Genomic DNA, 23,994 nt, shown 5'->3' on the forward strand with positions numbered 1-23,994 from the left:
CCGCCCAGTCCCAGGAGGCCTCGCGGGGCCGCGTTGTTGCGGAAGGGGCTGTGACGCGCGCGGAAGGGGCGGAACGCGGTGCTGTAGCGACGGCCGCGGCAGCCATGGCCAAGCGGTACGACATGGTGGAGTGTCCCTTCTGCGATGAGGTCTCTAAGTACGAGAAGCTCGCCAAGATCGGGCAGGGAACCTTCGGGTGAGTGCCCGGCCCGCCCCGCCGTCGGGCCTGCTGCCCGGGGCCGGCCCCCTCGGCCCCGCGGCCCGCCCGCCCCAGGCCCGGGCGCCCCCCGCTTGGGTCTCCCTTCCTCGGCCAGCGCTCCGGCCGCGGGGGCCGGCCTGGCCCCTCAGCCCTCCTTTCCCCGGCCCGGCGCCCCGCTCTGGCAGAGCAGAGTTCACTCTGGAGACGGGCGGGGCGGGGCCCTGCACCTTCGCCCAAAACGTGCAGGTTCGGCCAAAATCCTTGTGGGGCTTCTGGGCTGGGTTGGCTCGGCCGCTGCTGAGGGCCTTTGGTGCGAACGGGATGTGGCTGGGTCGGATGGCGGGTCAGCACAGAGCGGTTGTCTTGTCTTTGTGTCTTGTTTGCTGGTGTTCCCGGTCAGGAGCACCTGGCTGCGTCCCTTCTGCCTTGCGCTGCTCAGTGGTTTCGTTCTGGTTTTACAGGGAAGTTTTCAAAGCCAAACATCGTCAGACAGGCAAGAGAGTAGCACTGAAAAAAGTGTTGATGGAAAATGAGAAGGAGGGGGTAAGTGCAGCAGCATGGCAGAAATAGGGGGTAAGTGCCGGAACGTGGCTGGGCTGTGTTTGGCAAGGCCTGGCTGCGGGGTGCGGGGTGGCCCTTTGTAGTTGAAGGCTAATGTTTGGGACGGCATAGATGTGTTTTCACAGAGTAAATGTGTTTCACAATATTTGCAGCTATAATATGCTGTATCTTGAACCTGTAAGGGTGTGGACAGGATCCCAGCCCTGTGGCATTTTTCCTCTCCTGCTGATACTATGATAACGTTGGGCCTTGTGGCTTTGCCAGGGCCTACGGCTTGTTATCACCTTTCTGGCTGCAAAGGCAGCAGTGTGGTGCAGTCCCCGGGCTGCATGGGACAGCTGCTGGGAGGTGGCGCTGCCCACACGTTCCTCCTCCCTCCCGTGCAAAACCCTGTCATCCCCCCCCAGGCGCAGGGCTCCCCGCTGGCTGGCTGTTGTTCGTGGAGGAGCCGGGTAGTGTGTGAAGGGCATGTGCTCAGGGGTGTGCAAGAGATGGGAGAAGCTGGGGAGCGAGGTAACAGCTTAAACAGCGCAGGCAGTAGCTGGGGAGGCTGCTCTGCAGCTTGAGCCAGGCCGTACCGTGTCCCATTACAAATGTGGAAGATGAGGAGAGGAGGGAGGGGTGCCTGCATGCCTGCCTCAGCACCACACAACCACTCTGTTGTGAAGGAATGTCCCTCCGCAGTGGTGCCCTGATGGTAAAGAAATGTGCGCAGTACCGGTGTGGGTGTTTTATTTTAAAGCTCTGATCGGCCTTCAGTGACCTGTGACAGTGCTGCTCAAGCAGGTCCCCTGCCGAGCTGCCGTGGTCGCGTGTCTCCTGTTCTCTAGGCAGGGGTGGCCTGGTCTCACGCAGCCCTAATCCCCGTCCTTTCTTTCTCCTTTCCAGTTCCCCATCACAGCCTTGCGAGAGATTAAAATCCTCCAGCTGCTCAAACATGAGAACGTGGTGAACCTCATAGAAATCTGCAGGACCAAAGGTAGCTTGCGGGGTTCTCTCTTGGGCTGGCTGCCAGCTTTTTTTTTCAGCCCTCCTTCTCTGCTGAGCGGGCTGGTGTTTTGTGCTGGGAGTGGGGTCCTCTAGCTCAGCATAGGCCTCTGTCCCCGCCTGTGATGCGAGGGGTGATGGTACGCTCCTCTTGGAAAACAGTTTCTTACAGAGTTAGGGTGTTGCTGCACCTTGGCTGGAAAAAGCTGCGGTCAGTGCTGCTGGGCTATGGGTGTGCTGTGGCAATGGATGCTGCCCCTATTGGAAAACTCCTGAGAGGCTTGAGATAAACCCACGCTGGAGAGACTTTGAAGCAGAGGGTTTTGAGGCCGGAGCTGTGCACAGCCAGTTCCCTCCTGTCGGGACCTCTAGCTGTCCCTCTCGGTTGGCTTGCGATGGTTTGTGGCAGCTCTGTGCTGATGATAACAGCTCCAGCTGGAGACTTGCTTGGCTTGCTGTGGATGGCAGTGACTGCTCGTGCTGTGAGAGCTGGGACTCCACTCGGGGTGGCCCTGAGCTGCTCTTCCACCTCCTCGCTTCTACCTCACGTGGTGTGCCCCTGCTGCGTGACTGGCACGCTCAGTGCGCTTGGCCTGGCTCCGTTTCCAGTGAAGTTGTTTTAAAACACTTGGTAGCTTTTATACGTCCTTCTCTTCTGTGGATTTGTATTGTAAAAAATACTTTTGAAAGTGACAGCTGATGTTCAAGCCTGCCATTCTCTATATTCAGTCACTGCCATGAAATAAAAATGAACGTGGCAGGTATCTGGTGATGATGTGTTTTTAAAAGTTCACTGAACTGGTAGAAGTGTTTGGCCCAGGACCAGGAACTTGAAGTTACTCTAGTCCTCTACGGCATGTAGATTATAGTCCTCCGAACAGGTATGAGTCGAAACACTGACAAGTTAGTTTTGAATTCACTGTGTGATGAAACAAGTTGTGGTGGTTGCATGGCTGGTGTACCCAAGGTAAATATTTTTGTAGCCATATCGGTCGTTTGTGTTTTGTTTGAATTCCAGTTTTCACCCAGATCTACTTTGACCTCAGTTTCCAGTAAAGCAGAGATATTGCATGTGCTGTTCTCAAACTTTTAAGCGCCTCTCTTTTTAGGTGGGAAAGGTGTGGTAGGGGCCATATGTGTGTAAGGAATTGCAAACCTCGTATGGCCGGCACCCTGCTGGCTGGCAGAGTGGTGCGTTTCTGTGAGGGCTGAGCTTAGCTGTCATTGTCCAGTAGGAGCTGCTGATCGGCAAGTTTTGCTGATTACAGCTGATGAAAGTCAGCTTTCTTTTCAATGTTTTGCGTGTGTGCTCTAGGAACGAGATTGAAATAGACTGCTTCATTTGAGGCTTCCTGTTAGTGACTTTAAATTGCAATTGGAGTTGGAGTTTGAAATCCCTTTGATCCAGAGCAGCCCATTTTCACAGATGATGTTTGAGGCTGCAGAAACCCCCGCTTTCTAATACTCTGTTAGACAGATTTTTCTCCGTTTCTGCATTTTTCCTGGGGCTGCCTTTGCGGGCGTCTCCGTTATCACTGACGCGATTGGTGGTAGTGCTTGGCTGGCAGCTAGTGGTATGTGCACCTACCAGCCGTGGCTTGCAGGGAGGAAACCCCACAGCCGTTATGCGCACAGAGCAATACAAAACGAAGCTTTCAAAGATTTTCGTGCCCTTGCCTTGCCTGTCTGATCACATTCACGACTCTGCTCCTCATCCTCTGTTCTTCTGTTGCTGGTTGTGGGTCTTGGGGCCTGCAGGCTGTTTCTGGTTCTCTGTGTGCCTGTGCCCTGAGGTTTTGCCTAGTGAGCGCTGTATGTATGAGCGGCAGGGTGGCTGGAGGCCAGGAGGAGCTGTGCTGGGGTTAAGGGTCCCTCACTGACGGTCCCTCCTTGCTTCTCCCGTAGCCTCTCCATACAACCGCTGCAAGGGCAGCATCTACCTTGTGTTTGACTTCTGCGAGCACGACCTGGCTGGCCTTCTCAGCAATGCCCATGTCAAGTTCACGCTCTCAGAGATCAAGAAAGTGATGCAGATGCTGTTGAACGGCCTTTACTACATCCACAGGAACAAGGTAACGGCCAGATCTGTGCTGTGCTCTGAGGTCACCCTGCTTTCTGTGGCTTTCCAAGGAGTGGGTGTCTTAGCACAGGCTGGAGGGAAGTCCTTGCTTGTCCTCCACCTCTGGAGCTGCTGGCACCAAGGAGGTGCTGGCACCAGGCGCCCAGGGAGGGTACCTTAACGGCTTAACCTTTTGGCGTCTGTCCTTGTACAGATCTTGCATCGAGACATGAAAGCTGCGAATGTCCTGATCACACGGGACGGAGTGCTGAAGCTTGCAGACTTTGGGCTGGCTCGAGCTTTCAGCCTGGCTAAGAACAGCCAGCCAAACCGCTACACCAACCGGGTGGTGACTCTGTGGTATCGGCCGCCAGAGCTGCTCCTAGGTAGGAGGTGATGGGCTCTGCCGGCTTCTCTGTCCTTCTCGTTCCCCTGGGTGACTAACGCGACATCTCTGTTTAGGGGAGCGGGACTATGGTCCCCCCATTGACCTCTGGGGTGCAGGGTGCATCATGGCAGAGATGTGGACCCGCAGCCCCATCATGCAAGGGAACACAGAGCAGCACCAGCTCACCCTCATCAGCCAGCTCTGCGGATCCATCACACCGGAGGTGAGGGCGTGAGCGTGAGCGAGCTGCAGAGAGCGGAGGGAGGAGAGAGGCGGTGGTGTGGGCAGGTTCTGGGATCGGCCATTCCTGGGCCTCTTCCCATGCCCGCTGCTGGCAGGGAGGCTGGGGAAGCTCTGGCAAACTCTGCTTGCCTCCCGGCAGCCGCGTGCACGGTGGGGCACTGCACTTTCCTCGCTACTCTGTGTAGACTGCAGCTGTCACATGACTCATGTTAACCTCCTGAGGAGAAAAGGGTGAACATGCCTCCCGGACCCCCTTCGGCAGGGGTGGGTTGTGTCCTTGTATTTGAGCACAGAGACGATGCTGGCTGCTCCAGCTGTGAAAGAACAGAACATTGCATGTAGGAATCTGTTCTGGCCTGTGTTTGGGGGTTGTCTCACAGATAAACACCCTTTGAATTTCTGCTTAAAGAAGGGTGGGGTTTTTTTTTGTTTGTTTGTTTTGTGTTGAGAGGTTTGCCTCTGGTGCTTTGAACTGGTCACCTTGAAAAGCCTCTTCAGTTCTGTCTTGTCACTCGTGGCATCGGCTCAGTTCTGGTGGGAGCAGTTAGCTCTTTCTCAGCTCCTTATTTAATGGCGGCTTGTCCTGCCCTCTTGTGGGGGCTTGAGCTGGGGGATCTCTTGGCCGGGGCTGTGATCTAGGGGTTGTGTTGTGCAGGCAGCTGCAGAGGCCTGATGCCTGTCCTGCATGCATTATGTACGTACATTGAAGGTGTTTTCTCTTGTATGTAAATACCTGGGGTGGTCTCTCAGATCAGGGTTGAGGTAAGTGCTGGTGACTGCAGCAGGCTTTGCTTCCTAAGGATAAAAGGAGCCACAGACATCCTGGTTGTTACTTAGCAATCGGTTTTGTGGCTTTACCTTTCTGGATGCTGTAGCTGGCATGAGCCTTGCTCTCTTGTAGCTCTTTCGTGGGAGAACCAGAAATCCTGGAGCATCCTGCAAGCTGTTTCCATTCCAGCAGGACTCCGTCCCGACTTGTCCACGTGTCTCCAGGCTTTAGCGTACCCTTTAGGGCCTCCCTCATGCTGTGGGAACAAGGTCTGGCAGTTTGGAGGTTATAAAATAGCACTGTTCTCTCTGCAGACCTCACCCGAATTTGCCTGAGGGTGTTCGCATCAAAAATGGCTTGTCCTCTCTGTAACTATTTCCTCCCAACCCTGCTTTCCTGCCCCTTCCCAGGCTTGGCCAAATGTGGATAAATACGAGCTGTACCAGAAGCTGGATCTTCCCAAGGGTCAGAAGCGCAAGGTGAAGGATCGCCTGAAAGCCTACGTCAAAGACCCCTACGCACTCGACCTCATCGACAAGCTGCTGGTGCTGGATCCCGCCCAGCGGATCGACAGCGATGATGCGCTGAACCACGACTTCTTCTGGTCCGACCCCATGCCCTCAGACCTCAAAAACATGCTGTCCACCCACAACCAGTCCATGTTCGAGTACCTGGCCCCACCACGCAGGAGGGGTGGGCACATGCCCCAGCAGCCTGCTAACCAGAGCAGGAACCCGGCCGCCACCAACCAGACTGAATTCGACCGAGTGTTTTGAGTGGGGGCTTCCCCAGCGGGGTCCCAGCTGGGCTAGTGCGCAGGCTGCGTTCAGCGGGGATGTCCTGGCAAGGTCTTTCTGTCTGGGAAAGGACTTTCTTCAAGGCGAAGCGCCTGCTGGCTTTAACTCGGCTCTGACATCTCGTGCGGCAAGAAGGTGACACCTACAAGCCTGCAGATGTTTCCCTACAGCTTTGTTACAGAACTCCCACACCCTCCCCCTGCCCCCTGCCTCGCCCCAGCAGAAGTCTGTACTGGTTATGTTAATCTTGTAGAACGATTGTTATGGACCTGGCGATGGAGAGTGTGGCTTTGTTAGTGCTGGGGCTCTTGGCAAACAGTGCCATGACTGGGAGGTCTGAGAGTAGCTGCCCTGGACCAAACTCGGCCCTACTGGGAGCTGCCTTCAGCTCTTCAGGGTGGTTGTAGCTCCTGCACAGTGTATCCTTTGAAGCACTGGCGGAGGATGACTCAGAAGTGTCCTGGGGAAGGCAGAGTCTCTCTAGACAGTGTGACTGACTCTCACTGGCGTTTGGGCTGGAGCCTCGAAAGGTGCTCACCAGGCCCGTTGCTCCATACAGCCAGGATTTATGGTTGGAATCGCGTGGTTGCAGCGTCCGTGCTTTCTTCATGGCAAACTGCAATTGGGTGTCTTGTCAGACACACCCAGGCTGCGGTGTGCTTTCCCCGTGGCGCTGGCTGGGGCGGGAGTTTGGATGGGGAAGGGAGCTGGGAGCGCTGGCCTTAGCCTGGGGTGAGATCTGCTGTCTGCAGGGATTTCACAGTGGCGTGGCAGCGCTTGGAACACTGTGGTGGGAGCAGGGTGACTCTTCGAACACTCACGTGTCCACTCCTCTGTCCTGGAGCTCTTTGCACTAGCCTAGAGCAAGACTGCCGCCTTCCCCGGCTGCAGCGACCAGCCTGATGCACTGGGACGGTGTGCGCACACCTGCCAGAGCTCGCCAGGCCTGAGTTACGCGGAGCAGAGTGATCCTTGCGCTCCTTCACCCGGGCCGTTGGCTGAACTCTTTGTCTTCCATGGCCGTCTGCTGCAGCTGGCAGTCTTCTCAGCGAGCCCCATGGATCGATCCCAGGACTTTCAAACAGCTGATGTGTACAGTATGTGGTGGGTGATAACCTTTGGCATTGGATAGGTTGTCTGTTAACCAGGGTTAATGGCAAAAGCCCTGTCAGTAGCATAGGGTCTGGGTGAGGAAGCCGTGGCGAGCAGGGCCGTTCTCAGGACAAGAAGGGAGCATGTTCAAGGGCGTGTATGAGGTAAATCTCTCTGGTAAGAGCGTCCGGTTGGGGGGGAGCCTGGTTTCCTTGGGGAAAAATGAAGTTGGTTGCAAGCAGTAATCTAGATGACTTCTGCCGGCTGTGAATAAACACGCTGCTGTCCCCAAGGGCGGGCTGGCACCTGCTGCGGTCCCTCTGCCTGAGCACGGAGGGCAGCTGTGAAACGGCACCTTCGGCCTGCCCAGGGCGGGTGCCCGGGCCTGGGGGCGGCATCGCGGCTCTCCAGGGCTGCCCTCCCGGGGTCCCGGCTCTGCCCCCCCCCCGCTGTAACCGGAGGGTGGGTCGGTGCAATGAGCGCTGCAGCAGGTGATGAACGAGGCAGCGCCGGTAGCTGAGCAGGGGCGGCTGGGGATGGGGGGGGGGGCTGCGCCCGGCGGGGGGGGCCGGGGCGGCCTTGGCGCTGCGGGGAGCCCCGCCGGCTGCCGGGGGCTGCCCGCCCCGGGCGGTGAGGGGGCTCCCGGGCCGCTGCTGCCCCTCGCTAATATGGCGTCCCCGCGCGACGTGGCGGCCAGCCGCCCGTGTCAAAGATGGCGGCGGGGGCGGGGCGGGGGCGGTCCCGGCGTGGGCTCCCGGCGGCAGGCGCGCGGCGCGGCACGGGGCAGCGAGATGGTGGCGCGGGGGCTGCGCGCGTTGCGCGGAGCGGTGCGGACCGCTGCCGGGCGCCGGTTCAGCACGCGGCCTGCGCGCGCCCCCGCCACGGATTACCAGGTAGCACGGATCAGCAGCAGGCGGGGAGCGGGACCTCGCGCCGGGGGCGCGGGGGGGGCCACGGGGAGGTTGGGGTCACCCGGGGGTGTCCCGCCGTACCGGGCGTGGGAGGGCAGCGGCGGCCCCTTCCCGAGCCAGCGGTCTGCGGGCTCCCGGGTGGGGGGGGGGGGTCCCGGGGCCGCCGCTCGCCGTGCCTTCTGCCGGGGGCGGCCGGTGCCCGAAGGTCGCCCTGCGAACCGCCGTCCGCCGCGGCAGCCCCGGGAGCGCGGCCAGCAGCCGCGCCGCGTCCCGGGCGGGGCCTCGGGCATCCCGAGCCCGTGCGGCTGCCGGGCGCCGCGGGGGCGCCGGCGGTCCCGGGGCCGGGGGCGGTGCGGAAGCCCCGGAGCTGCCCCACGCTCACCAGGGCAGGATGCGCCACCGGTGCCGGTCTGCTGCCTGGATGGGGTCCGGCTGCTCGGGGGGTCCCCGCACCGGGGCCACTGGCTTGTCCCACGCCAGGTCCCACTGCGGTAGGGCCAAGCGTGCGGGCCCGGGGGGCTCGGTGGCCCCCGGCAGCGGCCGTGCCAGATGCACCGTGCAGGTGCAGCTCCGCTGCTGCGGTTGCGGCCCCGGTTAGAGCCGGCGGGCAGGCATGCTGGCACTGGAGCGCCGCCCGCTCGCACCCATGGGTGGCCTTGTCCCGCCGGGCAGGGGTGGGTGCCGGGTGCTGGGCTGCCCTGTGCCCCCCCGCGGGGCCAAGGGGCGCCGGTGGAGGGGTGGCTCCCCTTGCCCAGAAGGAGCCCGTCCCCGCGGCGTCCCCCAAACAGGTGCTGGCACTGCCAGCGTGTCACCGCGGGGCCACGGCGGCAGCCAGCGGGCACGGCTGCGGGAGCCAAACCCTATGGGGTGGATCGGGCTGGGCTGGCCCCTGGGGCTGTGGGCCCAGCCCTGAGGCTGTGGTGATGGGCGCCATCCTGACCGCCCCCAGGGATCTTTCCAGGACACCATCCGGACCCTCAACACCCTGCAGACCAATGCCAGCGACCTGGAGCAGGTGAAGCGGGAGCGTGGCGACCCCCAGGCCCAGCTGGAAGCCATGCAGGGCTTTTTGGAGCGGACCGGGATGAAGGTGAGGAGGGGGTCCCCCCATCACCACACCCCACCCCACCCCGTCCCAGCAGTGGTGCCGCCATGCTCGGTGCTGGCTGCCTCCTGGGGGTCTTATAGGGTGGGTGACCTCTGGCAGGTCGAGGACCTGGATCGACTGAACATCATCCATGTCACGGGGACGAAGGGCAAGGTGAGGCAGATGGGCAGTGCTGGGGGGCAAGGGGGGGCCTCCAGCCTCTCTGGCTCTGTTTGCCCCAGCATGGGGGGGTTAACGCTGCTGTCTCCCCAGGGCTCAGTGTGCGCCTTCGCTGAGTGCATCCTCCGCAACTACGGGCTGAAGACGGGCTTTTACAGGTGAGTGGGGGGGGGTCAGGAGGCTTTGGGGGGGCTGGTGGCACTGTGCCCGACTGTGCCCCCCTCTCCTGCTCTGCCCCCCCAGCTCCCCTCACCTGGTGCAGGTGCGTGAGCGGATCCGCATCAATGGGCAGCCCATCAGCAAGGAGCAGTTCAGCAAGTACTTCTGGCTCGTTTACAACCGCCTGGAGGAGACCAAGGTGGGGCTGGCGGGGGGTGCTCCCTCCCTCGAGGACCCCCCCTGGGCCATGTGCCCCAGTGCTGGTTGGGAATGCCCAGTGCCACCCTCTGACACTCACCCTGCCCGGCAGGACCCAGCGCATGACAACATGCCGGCATACTTCCGCTTCCTCACCATCATGGCCTTCCATGCCTTCCTGCAGGAGAAGGTGGGTGGTGGTGGCTTCTAGCTTGTGATGGGGACGTGAGGTTGGTGGGGACCTCGGGGAGGGAGGGACATGGGGTCCAGCCCCCACTCGGGGCTGAACGTGCATCGGCTGGGCTGTCATGGCTATAAGCAGGGGATACTGTGCCAGGGGATGGTCCTGCTGCGAGTGTTTAGGCAGGCATGGGCTTGGAGGTGCAGTGGCAGGGACCCACCTGCCTCTCCAAACCCATGGGGACACATGCTGCTGGTGGCTCTTTTGGTGGCTCCAGTGTCCCCATGTACCCAGGTGGACCTGGCGTTGGTGGAGGTTGGCATTGGCGGCGCCTACGACTGCACTAACATCATCAGGTAGGAGCCAGCAGCACTGAGCCTGTCCCCTGGGACTGCCAGGGCAGCCTAATGTCCCCGTGGTGGGGAACAGGGGGACCACTGCCATACTGTGTCCTCAGGGCACCGGTAGTGTGTGGGGTCTCCTCCCTGGGCATCGACCACACCAGCATCCTGGGGGACACCATGGAGAAGATTGCCTGGCAGAAGGGGGGCATTTTTAAGGTAGGGAGACCTGGTCCTCCCTTTTCTTATGGTTTGGGGGTGTGCTCGCCCATGGCCCTGAGCACCCTGTGGCCCCAGGTGCCCCCATGGCCCTGAGCACCATGGTCCTTCGCAGCCCGGCGTGCCGGCGTTCACTGTGGCACAGCCGGAGCGGTCACTGGAGGTGCTGAGGGACCGAGCCCAGGAGCGGGAGGTGAGTTGGGCGGCGCAGGGGTATGTGCATGGGGGGTATCCACAGCGGGTGGCTCAGCCTCCTCTCCCCACAGTGTCCCTTGTACCTCTGCCCGGAGCTGGATGACTTCGAGGTGGGCCACCGGCCACTGGAGCTGGGGCTGGCAGGTGCCCACCAGCGCTCCAATGCCGCCTTGGCCCTGCAGCTGGCACGGACCTGGCTGCAGTGCCGCAGCTGCCACGGTAAGGAAGTGGATGAGGGTGGGAGGGCTGGACCCCGCCATGGCCCTCGGGGTCTCAGTGGGGTGCCCATCCCACCAGGTCTCGGGGAGCTGGAGGAGGTGCTGCCAGGCGCCGAGCTGGCAGGGAGGCTGGTGCCGCTGGCACCTGCCTTTCGACCCACTGATGCCATGATCCAAGGTGCGGTATGGCCCTGCCGGGACCCCCCAGCCCATCACAGGGCTTGGGGAGGGGGGGCCACGCTGATCCCCCAGCCGGTGCCACCTGTGTTGGGGGGCACAGCCAGGCTGCCTGCCCCACATTTGAGCCCTGTGCAGGTACTGGTGCTGGGGGGGGGGTGTAGGGGGATCCCAGCCATGCCCTGTGCCGCCCCCCCAGGCCTGCGGGACACAGAGTGGCTGGGCCGGACCCAGGTGCTGCCCCATGGCCCTGTGACATGGTACCTGGACGGGGCCCACACCACCAGTAGCATCCAGGCTTGTGTCCGCTGGTTCCACCAGGCTGCCCTCAACCAGGACAAATCCCACAAGTAAGGGGACACACACAGTGGGGGGGCACAGTGGTGGTGCTGGGGCTCCCCATGGGGCACAGCCCACCCACCCTTTGTCCCCGCAGTGGCTCTGAGGTGCGTGTGCTGCTCTTCAATGCCACGGGGGACCGGGACATGGCAGCGCTGCTCAAACTGCTTCTGGTGAGGTTTGGGAGGTCATGGGAGGGGGTCACTGCTTCGCTGCAGGTGGGGGGAGCCGTGAGGAGGAGCTGATGCTGTGCAGTCTGTCCACCCTGCTGTCCCTGGGTGTATCCCACCTCTGTGCCCCCCACGAGGGTCTTGCAGCTCTGGGTGCAGGGGGGGACATCGGATGACCCCCTGCCTGGACCAACCCCCCGTGACCCTGCCAGTGTGGGACTGGTCCTGGTGGCAATCCCGTGGGTGGGTCCTGAGGGCTCCCCCAGTGCTGACCCCCCCTCCTCTCCCCACAGCCCTGCTGCTTTGACTACGCTGTCTTCTGCCCCAACTTCACGGAGGTGCCCGTGGCCAGCAATGCAGGTGAGTGCTGGGGAGCCGGGGTCTCCCCCGGCCCCGCCCCTCATCCCCAACCCCTCCCTGGCTCCCCCTAATCCCTGGCCCCCATCCCCATCTCTCCCAGACCAGCAAAACTTCAACGTGACACTGGAGAGCTCGCTGACCCGCTGCCTGGAGAACCAGCAGACGTGGACCCGGCTGCTGGAGGAAAAGGAGGGGCAGGACCCCTGGCTCCCAGCCCCCCTGCAGCCAGCCTCTGCCCGAGGACCCCTGCTCCTGGTCCCCCCAGCCCCGAGACCCCTCAGTTCCCCAGCCCTCGTGTTCCCCTGCCTGGCCCAGGCACTGAGGTGGGTGGCACAGGGCCGGGACCCTTGGCTGGCAGCGCCCACCGCCGTGGGGGCTCACCCCCACCCCGCCGCCAGCAGAGGGGCTGTGCTGCTGCGGGAGGCGGCCGCCATCCACGTCCTGGTCACCGGCAGCCTGCACTTGGTGGGGGGGGTCCTTCGGCTGCTGGACCCCGCGCTCTCCCAGTAACGGGGGTGCGCAGGGCTTTGCACCTCTTTTTACTTGAAGCGCCGGTTCTGCCCCAGATGGTGCTCGGAGGTGGCTGGGGGGGGCACGTGGGACCCCCAGACCCTTCCCGGCTCATCCCTTTTCACCCCAGTGCCTTTTGCCTGTGCCCCCCGCAGGGGGGACACTGGCCATGGGGGAGCTGCTCCCTGCCCCCAGCCCACGTTGGTGGGACTGGCTGGGGGGGCCCTGGCCTCTGGGGGGGCTGCCCCAGGCTGTGCCAGGGTCCAGGCGCCCAGGGGCGTAGAGGGAGTTTTGAGGGGGCGGTAGATGGGAGCCTCAAGCCACAGCGAGGTGTGGACTAATTTAACATAGGGGAGATTTTTATTATTATTATTATTATTATTAATAGTTTGTAACTTGGGTGGGGAGCTGGGAGTGTGTGTGGTTTCTGCCCATCACCCCGTGGGGAGCCAGCAGCCCCACACTGCCTCACCCCCCTTAATAAACATTTTGCTGCTCCTAGTGGTGCCCGCTGCCTTCTTGGGGGGACCCAGGAGAGGTGCAGGGGGTCACCCCAAGTGCTGGGTCTTGTCCTGGGGGCACCCACTTTTGCCCACCCCCCACCCCCCCATTTGAGGGGGAGCCCTGGGGGAGGCTTTGGGGGTAGGTACTCTCTCCGCCTCCCCGGTGCGCCCAGCAGCAGGGGACCCCAGGGGGGTTGCTGGGTGCCCCCCTCCCCCGGCGTGGGCTGCCCTTGGGGGGCCAAAGCATTCACTGAATGAGTAACGGAGGCCCCCTCCGGGCTCGGCCTGAGATTTGGGGCAAAACACCAGCTTAATGGGGCTGGGGTGGGTCCCCAAGTCTGACAGTTGGGGACCGGGTGGGCTGGGGGGGGTCAGGCCATGCTGCTGGTGGAGCAGGGGGTGCTCTGGGTGCTGCCGATGCTGTGGTTGGTGCTGCTGCTCTCCGAGGCCGGCACCGTGCTGGAAACTGGCTGCAGTTTGGAGGTGGGACCTGGCTCGTGTCGCGGTGCCGGAGGGAGAAACGCCGGAGGGAGAAACACCGAGGGGAACCGAGCTCAGGGTGGCTGGTGGTGGCCATGGCTCATGCCCGCTGGGCTTTGCAGCCCCCATGAACAAGCCCTCTGGGCTCGCTCCCCACCATCCCCTGGTTGGCATGGGCACAGGGGACCATGGTGGTACCAGGAGCAGGAGGGAGGGCAGGGGGTACCCCGGGGCAGTAGGGGGGACCCTGGGGAGCCATGGGCACCCCCCGTTGGGTCACTCCCCTGTGGAATTTCCAGGAGGGCCATACAGAAGATGGCAGCAGCCTGGTCCCTGGCTCACCTGGGGACTTCAGCCAGGTGCGGACATGGGCAACCCAGTACTGGAGATGCATGTGCCCCCCCCCGCAACCCCACCGTGGGGGTCTGCAGGGGTGGTGGATACTTACGGGTGTGGGAGTAGATGTACCAGAGCCCGGCAGTGAGGAGTGCCCCGATGAGGAAGGCGCCAAAGGTGATGCCCAGGACGGTGGCCAGCCCTAGCCCACGGTCTGTGGGAGGATGAGCCCGTCAGCACTGCCCTGCTGGAGCGGGGGTCCCCTTCCCACCCTAGCCTCCTCTCCTGCCCCAAACTCACTGTTGGGCGGCCGCCAGCCATCCTTCACTGTCACCTCCAGTACCTTCTCGAAGATGGTGTTGTTCTGTGGAGGTGGAGGTTGGGGTGAGAGCAGGGAGAGCTGTGGGGGGACAGGGCTAGGAGCCCCCAAACACTCTGGGGACCAGGGATGCTGCTCCCTGTTGGGCTGGGACAAACCTGCCAGGCTGCCACTGCCACTGGTGGGGACCAGCACGGTGGCATCATGGGGTGGGGAGTTAGTCACACTGACCTGCAAGCCAGCCTTGCACTTGAGGGTGGCAGAGAAGGGGATGCGCCCACCCTCGGGGACGGCGTAGGTAAAGCGGAAGCGCCAGACCTTCCTTCCGTGGCTGCTGGGGGGGCCCTCCAGCAAGGCCACCCCTGTGCCGCGTGCCTCCCCGCTCTGCACCAGCAGCATCGGCTCCTGCCCTGGTGCCACCAGCCAGCACTCCTTCAGCTGCAGGTCAGCTGGGTGGTCCTCCCACCGCATGGACGCCTGCCGGGGGAGCAGGGGGACAGGGTTAGGGTCTCTGGCCCAGGGACAGCTGGATGGCCCCAGCCCAGGCACCGAGCTGTTGGCAGTACCTGCACGAAGACCTCCTTGTTGACCTCCAGCTCCGTCTGTGGTGCCTCGAAGGCGGCGGTGGGGAAGAGGCGCAGGAAGAGCTCCCGTGGGATCATGCACTCAAAGGCCACCTGCAAGTGGGCACAGCACTGAGGCCACCACCACCCCAGCTCCCAGCACCCAGCTGGCAGTGACACCAGCACCCATGGTCCCACCCCAGGCCCGCTGGGAAACCCGGCTCTCACCCGCACGCTCTGGAGCACTGTGCCCTTGGCCAGGTTGAGGATGAGCTGCAAGAAAGTTGAGAAGGTTGGGTCAGCCAAGTGGTCCCCACTGCGGGGGTCTATTGTCCCCACTGGGACCACGGGGTTCCCCCCTACCATGGGATGGGATGGGATGGGATGGGGGTCCCACCCACACCCCCTCATCTCCACCAGCACCCAGGCGCAGCAGCAGGGCTCAGCCCTGGGCTGCAGCAGGATGTTTCCAACCATGCAAAAACAAGGAGGTTCTAGCAGAGAAGCCCCACTGGGCATCACTGAAGCCCCCACAGGGCACTAGCAGGGCTGGGGGCAGTGCCCCAGCCAGCCCCTCCTGCCTCACCTCATTGTTGGCAAGGCCCCTGTCCTCCACCAGGGTGCCGCAGTGGCTGAGGGGGGTTTTCAGCATGAAGTGAGTGGCGTTTTTTTCTGCCTGGCAGTTGATGTCCCGCAGGGTGATGTTCACCACATCCTTGATGGGCTGGGAGAAGAGCACCTGGCAGTCACCCACTGGCTGGGGACATCCACCCCAAGCAGGATGTGAACCCCCATGGGTGATGCTGGTGGGCACTGGGAACACCCTCACCTCTAGGTGGGACCTGGCGATGATGATCTCCATGGTTTCATCTGTGCACTTCCAAGGCCGAAGCATGACCAGCAGCAAGTAGGGCAGTGAGGCAGTGGGGGCCGGGGCGGCAGGTGTCTCGGGCACCCTCTTGACTGGCTCTGTGGGATAGAGAGACAGGGGGGCTGAGTGGGGGTAGCAGGACACCCCCATCACACCCATCCCTGAGGTGCTGGGGGCCTCACCGTGCTCCTGGATCTCCAGACTGATGCGGGCGCTGGGAGGGATGGTGGAGAAGGAGGCGATGACGCTGTAGTTCTTCTCAAAGGCTTTGGTGACAAGGCCCTGCTCCGTGTCGGGCAGGTGCTCCCCGCGGTGCAGCATCGGGGACATGGATGTGATCTTGTAGTTTCCAGAGACCTACAGGGGGTGGGAGTCAGCACAGCGGGGCTGAGCAGGGATGGGGGCAGTTGGGAATCCTCAGGGCAGGGGTGGCTTGCAGTAAGGGGGCTGCCATCTCCCCATACCCAGTGTCCCCAGGTGCCCTCCTGCCACCCTCCCCATACCACCAGCATCTCTTTGGCATCTGGCAGCCCCCTTGGTGGGGGTGGTAAGGGGACACACATCACGCTCAGCCCTACTATGAACTGGATGGAGCAGTTGTTGACCGAGAGTGACCAGGTGAGGTTGGTCCGGCTCTGCAGGATGAGGATCTGGTTGTTCACGGCTCTCTCGGGACAGCTCAGGGTCAGGTTCACCTCAGTGATGGGGGAGCTGCAAAACCATGAGATTCCCCCCACCCCAGCATCAGCATTCTGCAACGGTGGGTCCTGTGCCCTGCCTTGGGATGTCCCACGAGACACCCCAACTCCTTCCTGAGCATCTCCAAGCATGCCCCACTGCCTGTGCCACCCCACTGACACCCCAGGGCACCCGCTGCCAGCACCGTGCGGTACCTGGACTCCGACAGCAGGTGGATGATGTGGGCAGCCCTGGTGCTTTGGGTGTCCCCACGTGAGCAGCCCTTCATCTTGTGGAAGAAGACCTCAGTTTCGAGGTACAGCATGGCATTGAAGTGCTCCTGGGGGATGCAGTGTGGGGGGCTTCTGGCATCTGTGGAGGCAGGGGGTCACCAAAGCCAAACCGGGCTCAGCAGGTGGGGAGATGCTTGGGGCCAGGGACATTGGTCCCAAAGCATCTGCCCCTGGACCATGCTTCGCCCTGGCAGGTTGTCACCCTTTGGGAACAGGAAGAGTATTGCTGCCCACCCCAGCCCCCCAGTGCCAACCCCTGGCCCCACACACCTTCTCCCAGGCGGAGCTGGACCCAGCGAGGGTCCTGCAGCTTGCTGTAAGTTGTGATGCCCCCATAGGTGTCCTGAGCCCAGGCCAGCAGCTGCTCCTCGCTGGTGACCATGGGCAGCTCTGCGCCCAGTGCTGTGGTGGTCCCTGGGCTGAGGTGGGCATCCTGTGGGGCGAGTGACAACCTGAGCCAGGGTGGGGGGCAACCCCATCCCTCCCCAGTGCAGGCTGCCATGGGGAAAGCCTTTCACCAGCACGAAGGATGGCGGGTGTAAAGCTAAGCCAGGCAGGCATCCCTGCAGCCCCAGTCCCACCATGGCTGAGGGTCACCCTGGTGAATGGGGGTTTTGGGGGCCACAAGCTGGGAGCGGCGTGGGCAGCCAGCAGCATGGGCTCGGCCCACTTTATTATTAGCCACAAACAAAGCAGGAGGTTTATTTTGCTAACAAAGCTCCCGGCCCTGGCTCAGCTCGCTGGAGCCAAACCCCATCCCTGACCTTCCTCCCACCGGCTGGAGGAAACGGGAGCTTTTTCCAGCCCTGTGCGTCATTCCCTGCCTGGCCAGCCCCGTGCTCAGCACCGCCAGCAGCGGCCAGGCGCGTCCCCTCCTCCCCAGGGCACCATGAGCATTGTTTCCAGGGACACCCTCCCATAACATCTCCAGGGATCTCCCCAGCCCTGCTGTCCCCCAGGGTTGCTCCTGGCTGCAGGGCCACAACACTCACAGTGTGGATGCGCAGGTCTGGGCACAGGGAGGTGACAGTGGCTGAGCAGTGGGCGCACAGGAGGACGAGCACTGCTGACCGGTTGCAGCCACCAGCTTGTGGCATGACAGACACCTTCAGCGGGAAGGCAGGGGCCTGGAGGTGAAAGGGAAGAGTGTCACCACCGTGGTCACCAAGCCCTGTTTGCTGTCACTTCCCTGGCTGCCCCCCGGCTACGCTACCTGCCCCTGGAGCCAGAGGCAGCATGGATTGCCCTCGGGCTGGCCCTGGGCACAGACCACACAGGAGGCAGCTGTGGCCACATTTAGGAGACAGGCTGGGGAATGCAGAGATGCCATGTGGACGTGTACCCACACCAGGGGGGCAAACACTCCCTGGCTCCCCCAAGCTAGGGGCCAGGGCATCCCCACACCAGAGATGGTGGCAACTCCACACTGAGGTCCAGCGCATCCCTGTACTGGGGTCTAGGCACCCGCCTTGGGGACCAGGGCATCCTTGTGTCAAGGACTGGGTAACCTCAGCACTGGGCACCAGCATGTCGCCCCACTGTGTATTGGGGTGTCCCCACACCAGAGATCAGCCAGTCCCCAGACTGGGGACTGGGGCATCCCTACATCAGCAGCCAGGGCATCCTTGCACTGGGGCTGGAGTGTCTCCACACCAAGAACTGGACTGGAGCATCTCCACTGTAGGTACCGGAGTGTCCCCCACTGAAGAGTGGGGCATCCCCACCCAGGGCACCGAGACATCCCCCTGTGGGTTTCCCAGCCCCACCTCAGCACTGTGCAGCTGTTCCAGGCTCCAGACTGGCCATACTGGTGCGCTTGGATGCTGGGGGCACAGCAGTGGCACACACCACCCTCCACGGCCAGCACTGCCTAGCAGCCTCCAGCTGGAAATCCAGATGGGGAAGCCAAATCATCGGGCACTAAGTTTGGCAACTGCCATCTGAATCACCACTTGCAAAATGCTGAGCCAGGCAGCGGGCAGGGAGAACCAGCCGGGGACTGGGTGGGTGGAGGCAGCTGCCAGTGCCGGGCACAGGGCCGGTGGGACAGGGCCATGGGCATCCCAGCCTGGCCGCAGCCCCGTGGCAAGCGTGGGTGGCCGGGGACTCCGGGTGGCCCCCGGGCGTCAGGGAGGAGCTGGCGGCTGTTTTTCCTGCCGCGTGTTTTGTGGCGCTCCATTGTTCGGCTACACGAGTGGCAAGAGCCTCGCTGCTGCCCTGCTGCCGCCTTTCAGGTTATTTTTTTCTTTTTCTTCTTTTTTTTTTTTTTTTTTTTTTTTGCATCATAGGGATCTGCTTATAGAAAGCGGCTTCCAGTAATTCTTCTATAAGTGGAGCCGCGTCCCTGCCCAGCTCCCCCCGTGCACCACAGGGCTCCATGCCGCAGCTGTGACATCAATGTGTCCCCTGCCACCACCAGTGACAACCCCAGGCCTTGACGCTTATCCATGCACTGGGTGCCAGCGCTATGTCAGGCTGGGGAGAGGGGCCCTTGTGAAACCCACCCTCCCACAGTGGCTTCTGGCCCAGGTCCCACCTCCTCCTGGAAAGCAGAACTGGGAGAGCTGGGAGGAGGTGGCGGGGGGAGTGTGGCGCCAGGCGGCCAGGCGCCGGACCAGAATTGGGTGCTAGGTTTGCCGGGGCCTGGCTAGCACAAGGGGAGCTGGACCACGCTGCAGAGTGGCTGCGCAAACCCACCTGCTGGTGCAAACCCACCCAACGGTGCCAAGCAGCACCAGCGCCAGCCCCGCTGCGGCTCTGTGCCCGTCCTCGCCCAAAAGGTGCCCGGGACACCCACAATGCGCCTATCGCCCCTCGACAGGGCGTGCCAGCACTGGCAGCCAGGCTTCTGCTCACTTGGCCGCCTTCAAGTGATGTGCCTCCCTCCATCCCTTCATCCTTCTATCCCTCCATCCCTCCCCAGCGCAGTCCCCATGGGATGCCCGTGGCTGTTCCACTCCTGAGCCGGGACCAGGACACCTCCCCAGGGAAATACGGGTTCCCGGGACATCCAGGGCAGGGACAGCCCCGGCAGCCCAGGCTGCTCGAGGAGTTGCCTCTAAAGACTTTAAACCCTCTTCAGGGCCAGAGACACCCACAGCTGCCCTGGGAGGGGAAGCTTGGTGAAGGGGCCATGGACAAGGTTACTCCAGGTCCTCTCAGTCTCCTTCGTTAGAGGGAAGAGCTCTGGGACACCCTGCCCAGTGGGAACAGTGCCGGGGTGACAGTGCTGGGACCCCGCTCACTCACCTTGGACCACTCAGCGCTGAGGACATGGACTTCTTGGCTGGTATGCAGCGAGCTGCTGCTGACACAGCCCCAAGGAACCGTGCTGGTGGCATAGAAGAGGGTGATGGGCGGCTCGAGTGTCACCGGCTGCAGGTCACAGCCCTCGGCTCTCCCAGGGTCTGGGTGGAAAACAAAGAGACTGTCAGTCCCCGCTGCAGGGATGTGGGGTGACACAACATAGCAGGTGCATGACGTGGGAGGAGGCTGCATTGCAACACCAGCCCCAGCACTGCCCCCGCGCCCCCGGCACGGCGTCCCCACAGCCCCGCTGCCGGCACAGCACCCGCGGGACCATCTGCTACGTGTTTGCTCAGGGCTCATCTGCTGCTGTCAGCCCCCGGCTGCAATCACGTTAATGACCCTTGGATCAGGGCTGGAAAAATCCACTGTCCCGGCTTGGCACTGCTGCGTGCCAAAACTCGCACCCGGCTGCCCCGAATGCTCAGGCGGTGGCGGAAGCCCCCCCCCCAGCATCCCGCAGGAAAGCGGGAAGCTCAGGTATGGAAATGGCTGTAAAGCTCATCCTCCGTGGGCGCCAAGGCGTGAGCTTTGCCCCATCCTGAACCCCCCGTGCAGTGCATGAGCGAACAGGGCTGGTGGGCAACTGCCAAGGGAAATCCTGAGTGCAAACAGCCGTTTGAAGGCCTGATCCTGTAAATCCCCGTTTGCCTCGGCCATTTCCTCCACCCCAGGCAGCCCTGCTGTGGCTGGGCTGCCGTCAAGCTGGCTCCTGTGTCGGGAGGTGTCCTGGGGATTTGCTTGCACCCGTGGATGCTCCCTTGCAGGGGGCTGGGCAGGATGGAGCCCCATGGCCACAGCTGGGGGCTTCCCATGGGGAGCTGGTGCCTGGGGTGCTGGGTTTGCTCTGGAGGTGGACACTGAGCTCCGTCCCTTCGTTCTTTCCCATCCCATACTTTCTCATCCCTGGCGGCCCCAGCCGCTGTGCTGGGAGGTGACTGGACCCCGTGCCAGGGCCACCCAGCTGCCCCTGCGGGGTCTGGGGCCGGAGGGCGTGATGCCTCAGGTCAATGAGGCTTTGGGATGCGGCAGCTGGCAAAGGGTCACTCACACCATGTCACGTCCATCATGACATCCCTGGCCCATGTCTCACCATTGCAGTGGCATGGTGCAGACCCCCCCAGTGACGCTGCCATGGGCCCACCTATTGTCCAGCGCTTCCTCCCCCCGGTGCGGCCGCCACGTGGCCGGCAGCATCAGGAGGAAGATAAACAGCTGCTTATCTGGGCGCCACAGGCTGCGTCCCTCTTCCCCTCTGCTCCTGCCTGGACGGCACCGGGCACGGCTGTGTGGCCCCTGCCATTGCCAGGCAGAGGCCGGGCAGCTCATCACACCTCTGGCAGCATCCTGCGGGGTCAGGCAGGGCCAGGGAGCCATGGCCGGGCTCGCTCCCGGCACGGGACAGGGATGCCAGTGAGGGGATACGGGGCAGCAGTGCCAGCTGGGCACCATCGGTCACTGGGGAAGGCAGCGGGCTCCAGTATTATGTCAGGATCAGATAAGGGGGCTCAGCTGGGCCGGGGCGATCAGATAAGGGCGCTGTTATTTTTGTACTCCAGGAAAGGGAAAAAAAAAATAAAAAGGAAGAAAGAAAGAAAATTCACTTTATGTTTTTCCAGCCGCCCGCCCTCTCCTTTGCTCCAGCATGGCTGAGACCAGGGAGCGGGGACAGTTCCACTGCAGCTCCCCCCTGGGTCAGGGGCTGGAGGGGTGATTCCTGAGGGTTTTGGGAGCAGATCAAAGGCCCTGGGCAGAGAGCAACGCCCAGGGGTGCTGGGCTGGGGCATGCAGGGCCAGGGTGGCAGCACAGGATGCCCCGGGGGACGGGCAGTGCCACTCTGGCATCCCGACATCTGGCTGTGCTGCCTCGGCACTTTTGTAACGAGCTGGGCAGTCTCAGCCTGGGTCAGGAATGGGGACGGACCCCACGCTGCAGCCCAGGGGGGACTGTCACCCTCCAAGCCACTGCTGGCTGTTGGACCATGCGGAGGTGGCATCAAGGCTCAGATAACAGGGTGGATGGGACCCAGGTTTTGGGGCTGATCCAGGCCATGCCATTCCTGCCCCTCTCTAAGTCAGCCAGGTGCTGAGCAGGCTCGCTCAGGGACAGGAAGGAACGACCAGCAGCGTGCTTGCCCTGTGGGGAACAGCACCAGTCCCTGCTGGAGGGAGCACAAAGTCCCCCACCTCTGGAAGCCTCCTGTGGCTGTGAGAGCCCCCCAACACCAGACCTGCCGTGGGCACCCCCAGCCCTACAGGTCCCTGCTGAGGAGAGGTGACAATCAGACAGGAAACGGTGTGTGTGGCACTGCTAGGTAGGAGGGTGACCATATAGCACAGCTGCATAGATATGGGATGGTATGGCAGAGATAAACAGGACACAGTCTATACAGCAGAGCTACGCAGGACAGGGACCATACAGGCACAGCCACATATGACAGGGACTGTACAGCTCAGTTACATAGGACAGGGACCGTATGGCATGGCTACGTAGGCTAGGGACTGTATAGCACAGTTAAGACAAGGACTGCATCAAACGGCTACGTAGCACAGGGACAGTATGCTATAGCTATGCAGTATGGGGACTGTATAGCACAACTACGTAGGATAGGGGCCATATAGCACAGCTAAACAGGACAGGGACCATATGACACAGCTACTCAGGATGGGACCATACAGCATAGCTACACAGTGCTCAGCAAATAGAGCACAGCCATGTTAGCGCAGGGACTATATGGCACAGCCATATAGGATGGAGACCATCCAGGACAAATACAAAGGACACTGACTGTATGGCACAGCTGCATAGGACAGAAATGACATTGCACAGCTGTGTGGGATGGGGACCAGATGGCAGAGCTATGTGGTATAGGGCCTATACATCACAGATAGGGAGGACAGGGCCTCTTATGGCACATCTACATAAGATGCAGACCATATGGTACAGCTATAGGATGGGGACTATCTCACGCAGCTACATAGGACACAGAGCTTACTGCACATATATGAAGGATGGGGACTGCATGGCACAGCCATCGGACAGGGTCTGTACGGCACAGCTACAGGGGACATGGACCTTACAGCACAGCTAAAGGATGGCTCCGCACCGCACAGCCACACAGAGCTTACTGCCCATCTGCGCAGGATGGGGCCCACGCGGCACAGCCTCACGGGACAGGGGCTGCCCGGCACAGACACCGGGTGCTGCCAGGGGGGACGGCACGCAGGGAGTGGGTGCTGAGCCTCCGGCGGGGACACCCCAGCAGCACCCACCGGCGATGGCCCTCGCGGAGGCCAGGAGGGACACGCAGCGCCGCCAGCCCCAGCCCCCACAGACTGCTGCCGCTTTCCCAGCTCCCTCTCCCCCCACTGGGGGGTCATGTTCCCGCCCCCCCCCGGCTCTGTGCCCTCCACCCAGCCCGGGTGTCCCCGGGCATGTCACCGCTTGAAATGCTCCCTGTGGCTTCGCAGGGACCTTGGGGTGGTTTGGTGCTCCCCTGTCCCACCGCTCCGGCAGTGGACGAGCCCCCCACTCCGACCCCATGGGCTTTACGGGGCTTCTCCCGCCCGAGCCCCCGGCCGGACGCCCGGGGCCACGCCAGGGCACCGGTGCCGCTGCCTCGGTCGGGGCACAGCAAGGGCGGCCCGGCCACCCCCCGCCCGGTGGCGCAGCCGGGCTGTCGGGGGTCCCGGGAGCGGCGGGGCTGCGCTGGGGACTTCGTCCCTCCCCACCGCCGCGGCTGCCTCCCCCAGAACCTTCTCTCCCGGGGGCGCCACCGCCGGGACCCCTTCGGACACAGACCCGCTGCCTCCCAGAACGCGGAACCCCCCCCGCCCGGAGCCACCGGCGGGTCCCACCGCCGCTGCCACCCCAGAGGTCCCGTCCAGGGGTCCCATCCCAAGAAGGGGGTGCGTGTCGCCGGTGCCCCCCGGCCCCACTCACCTGGGCGGCCAAACAGGGCCAGCAGCAGGGGCAGGAGCGGGGCGGCGCGGGGGCCCATCTCCGCTGCGGCCGCTCCCCGGGAGCCAGCGCCGAGTGCCGGGCGGCGGCGGCGGCAGGAAACCGAGCCCGCCGGGGGAGGGCCCGCGGGCGGCGCGGCTCCGCGCCGGGAGGAAATGCCGCTGGCGGCGCTGAGGCCGTGCCGGCGGCGGGGGGGCAGCCTCCCGCCACGGGGGGGTGGGGGAAGAGGAGCGACCCCCCGCGGCAGGCACCATGCCTCAGTTTCCCCGCATCGCGGAGCGGGGCATCGCCTCCGGAGGGGTGCGTTGGAAGAGCCCCAAGCAGCGGAGGGGGGGCACTAGCAT

General features: G+C 62.8%; 3 protein-coding genes across 8 annotated transcripts; 2 read left to right on the top strand and 1 right to left on the bottom strand.

The window, feature by feature from the left end:
• Positions 1–39: 39 nt before the first annotated feature.
• CDK9 (cyclin dependent kinase 9) lies at positions 40–6,271 on the top strand. Of its 2 annotated transcripts, XM_037399942.1 has the most exons (7): positions 40–196; positions 661–742; positions 1,649–1,739; positions 3,653–3,819; positions 4,021–4,192; positions 4,269–4,417; positions 5,617–6,271. In XM_037399942.1, exons 1-7 carry the CDS (start codon positions 105–107, stop codon positions 5,980–5,982), a joined length of 1,119 nt encoding a protein of 372 aa, XP_037255839.1. In that variant the 5' UTR covers positions 40–104; the 3' UTR covers positions 5,983–6,271. The 2 variants fall into 2 exon arrangements, with proteins under 2 accessions (XP_037255839.1, XP_037255840.1); XM_037399943.1 differs by lacking the exons at positions 40–196; positions 661–742 and adding an exon at positions 1,217–1,457.
• Positions 6,272–6,402: 131 nt separating this feature from the next.
• On the top strand, positions 6,403–12,841 carry FPGS (folylpolyglutamate synthase). 5 transcript variants are annotated; one of them, XM_037399933.1, is made up of 15 exons: positions 6,403–7,259; positions 8,956–9,096; positions 9,214–9,267; positions 9,367–9,431; positions 9,517–9,631; positions 9,743–9,820; positions 10,106–10,167; positions 10,269–10,371; positions 10,487–10,564; positions 10,638–10,785; positions 10,864–10,962; positions 11,161–11,311; positions 11,398–11,473; positions 11,764–11,830; positions 11,931–12,340. In XM_037399933.1, the coding sequence occupies exons 1-15, from the start codon at positions 7,239–7,241 to the stop codon at positions 12,338–12,340; spliced, it is 1,668 nt and encodes a 555-aa protein (XP_037255830.1). In that variant the 5' UTR covers positions 6,403–7,238. The 5 variants fall into 5 exon arrangements, with proteins under 5 accessions (XP_037255830.1, XP_037255831.1, XP_037255827.1 ...); XM_037399934.1 differs by having other exon boundaries at positions 8,968–9,096; XM_037399930.1 differs by lacking the exon at positions 6,403–7,259 and adding an exon at positions 7,659–7,988 and having other exon boundaries at positions 8,968–9,096.
• Positions 12,842–12,938: 97 nt separating this feature from the next.
• On the bottom strand, positions 12,939–23,761 carry ENG (endoglin). Its single transcript, XM_037399935.1, has 15 exons — positions 23,633–23,761; positions 19,633–19,790; positions 17,376–17,510; positions 16,654–16,816; positions 16,306–16,462; positions 15,991–16,123; positions 15,595–15,769; positions 15,371–15,510; positions 15,128–15,265; positions 14,770–14,814; positions 14,545–14,655; positions 14,210–14,455; positions 13,960–14,023; positions 13,772–13,873; positions 12,939–13,333 (listed from the first exon to the last, which is right to left on the bottom strand). The coding sequence occupies exons 1-15, from the start codon at positions 23,688–23,690 to the stop codon at positions 13,215–13,217; spliced, it is 1,944 nt and encodes a 647-aa protein (XP_037255832.1). The 5' UTR covers positions 23,691–23,761; the 3' UTR covers positions 12,939–13,214.
• Between the last annotated feature and the right edge of the window lie 233 nt (positions 23,762–23,994).

The sequence above is a fragment of the Falco rusticolus genome, chromosome 9, assembly GCF_015220075.1.
Source record: "Falco rusticolus isolate bFalRus1 chromosome 9, bFalRus1.pri, whole genome shotgun sequence".
In the NCBI taxonomy this organism is placed as follows: domain Eukaryota; kingdom Metazoa; phylum Chordata; class Aves; order Falconiformes; family Falconidae; genus Falco; species Falco rusticolus.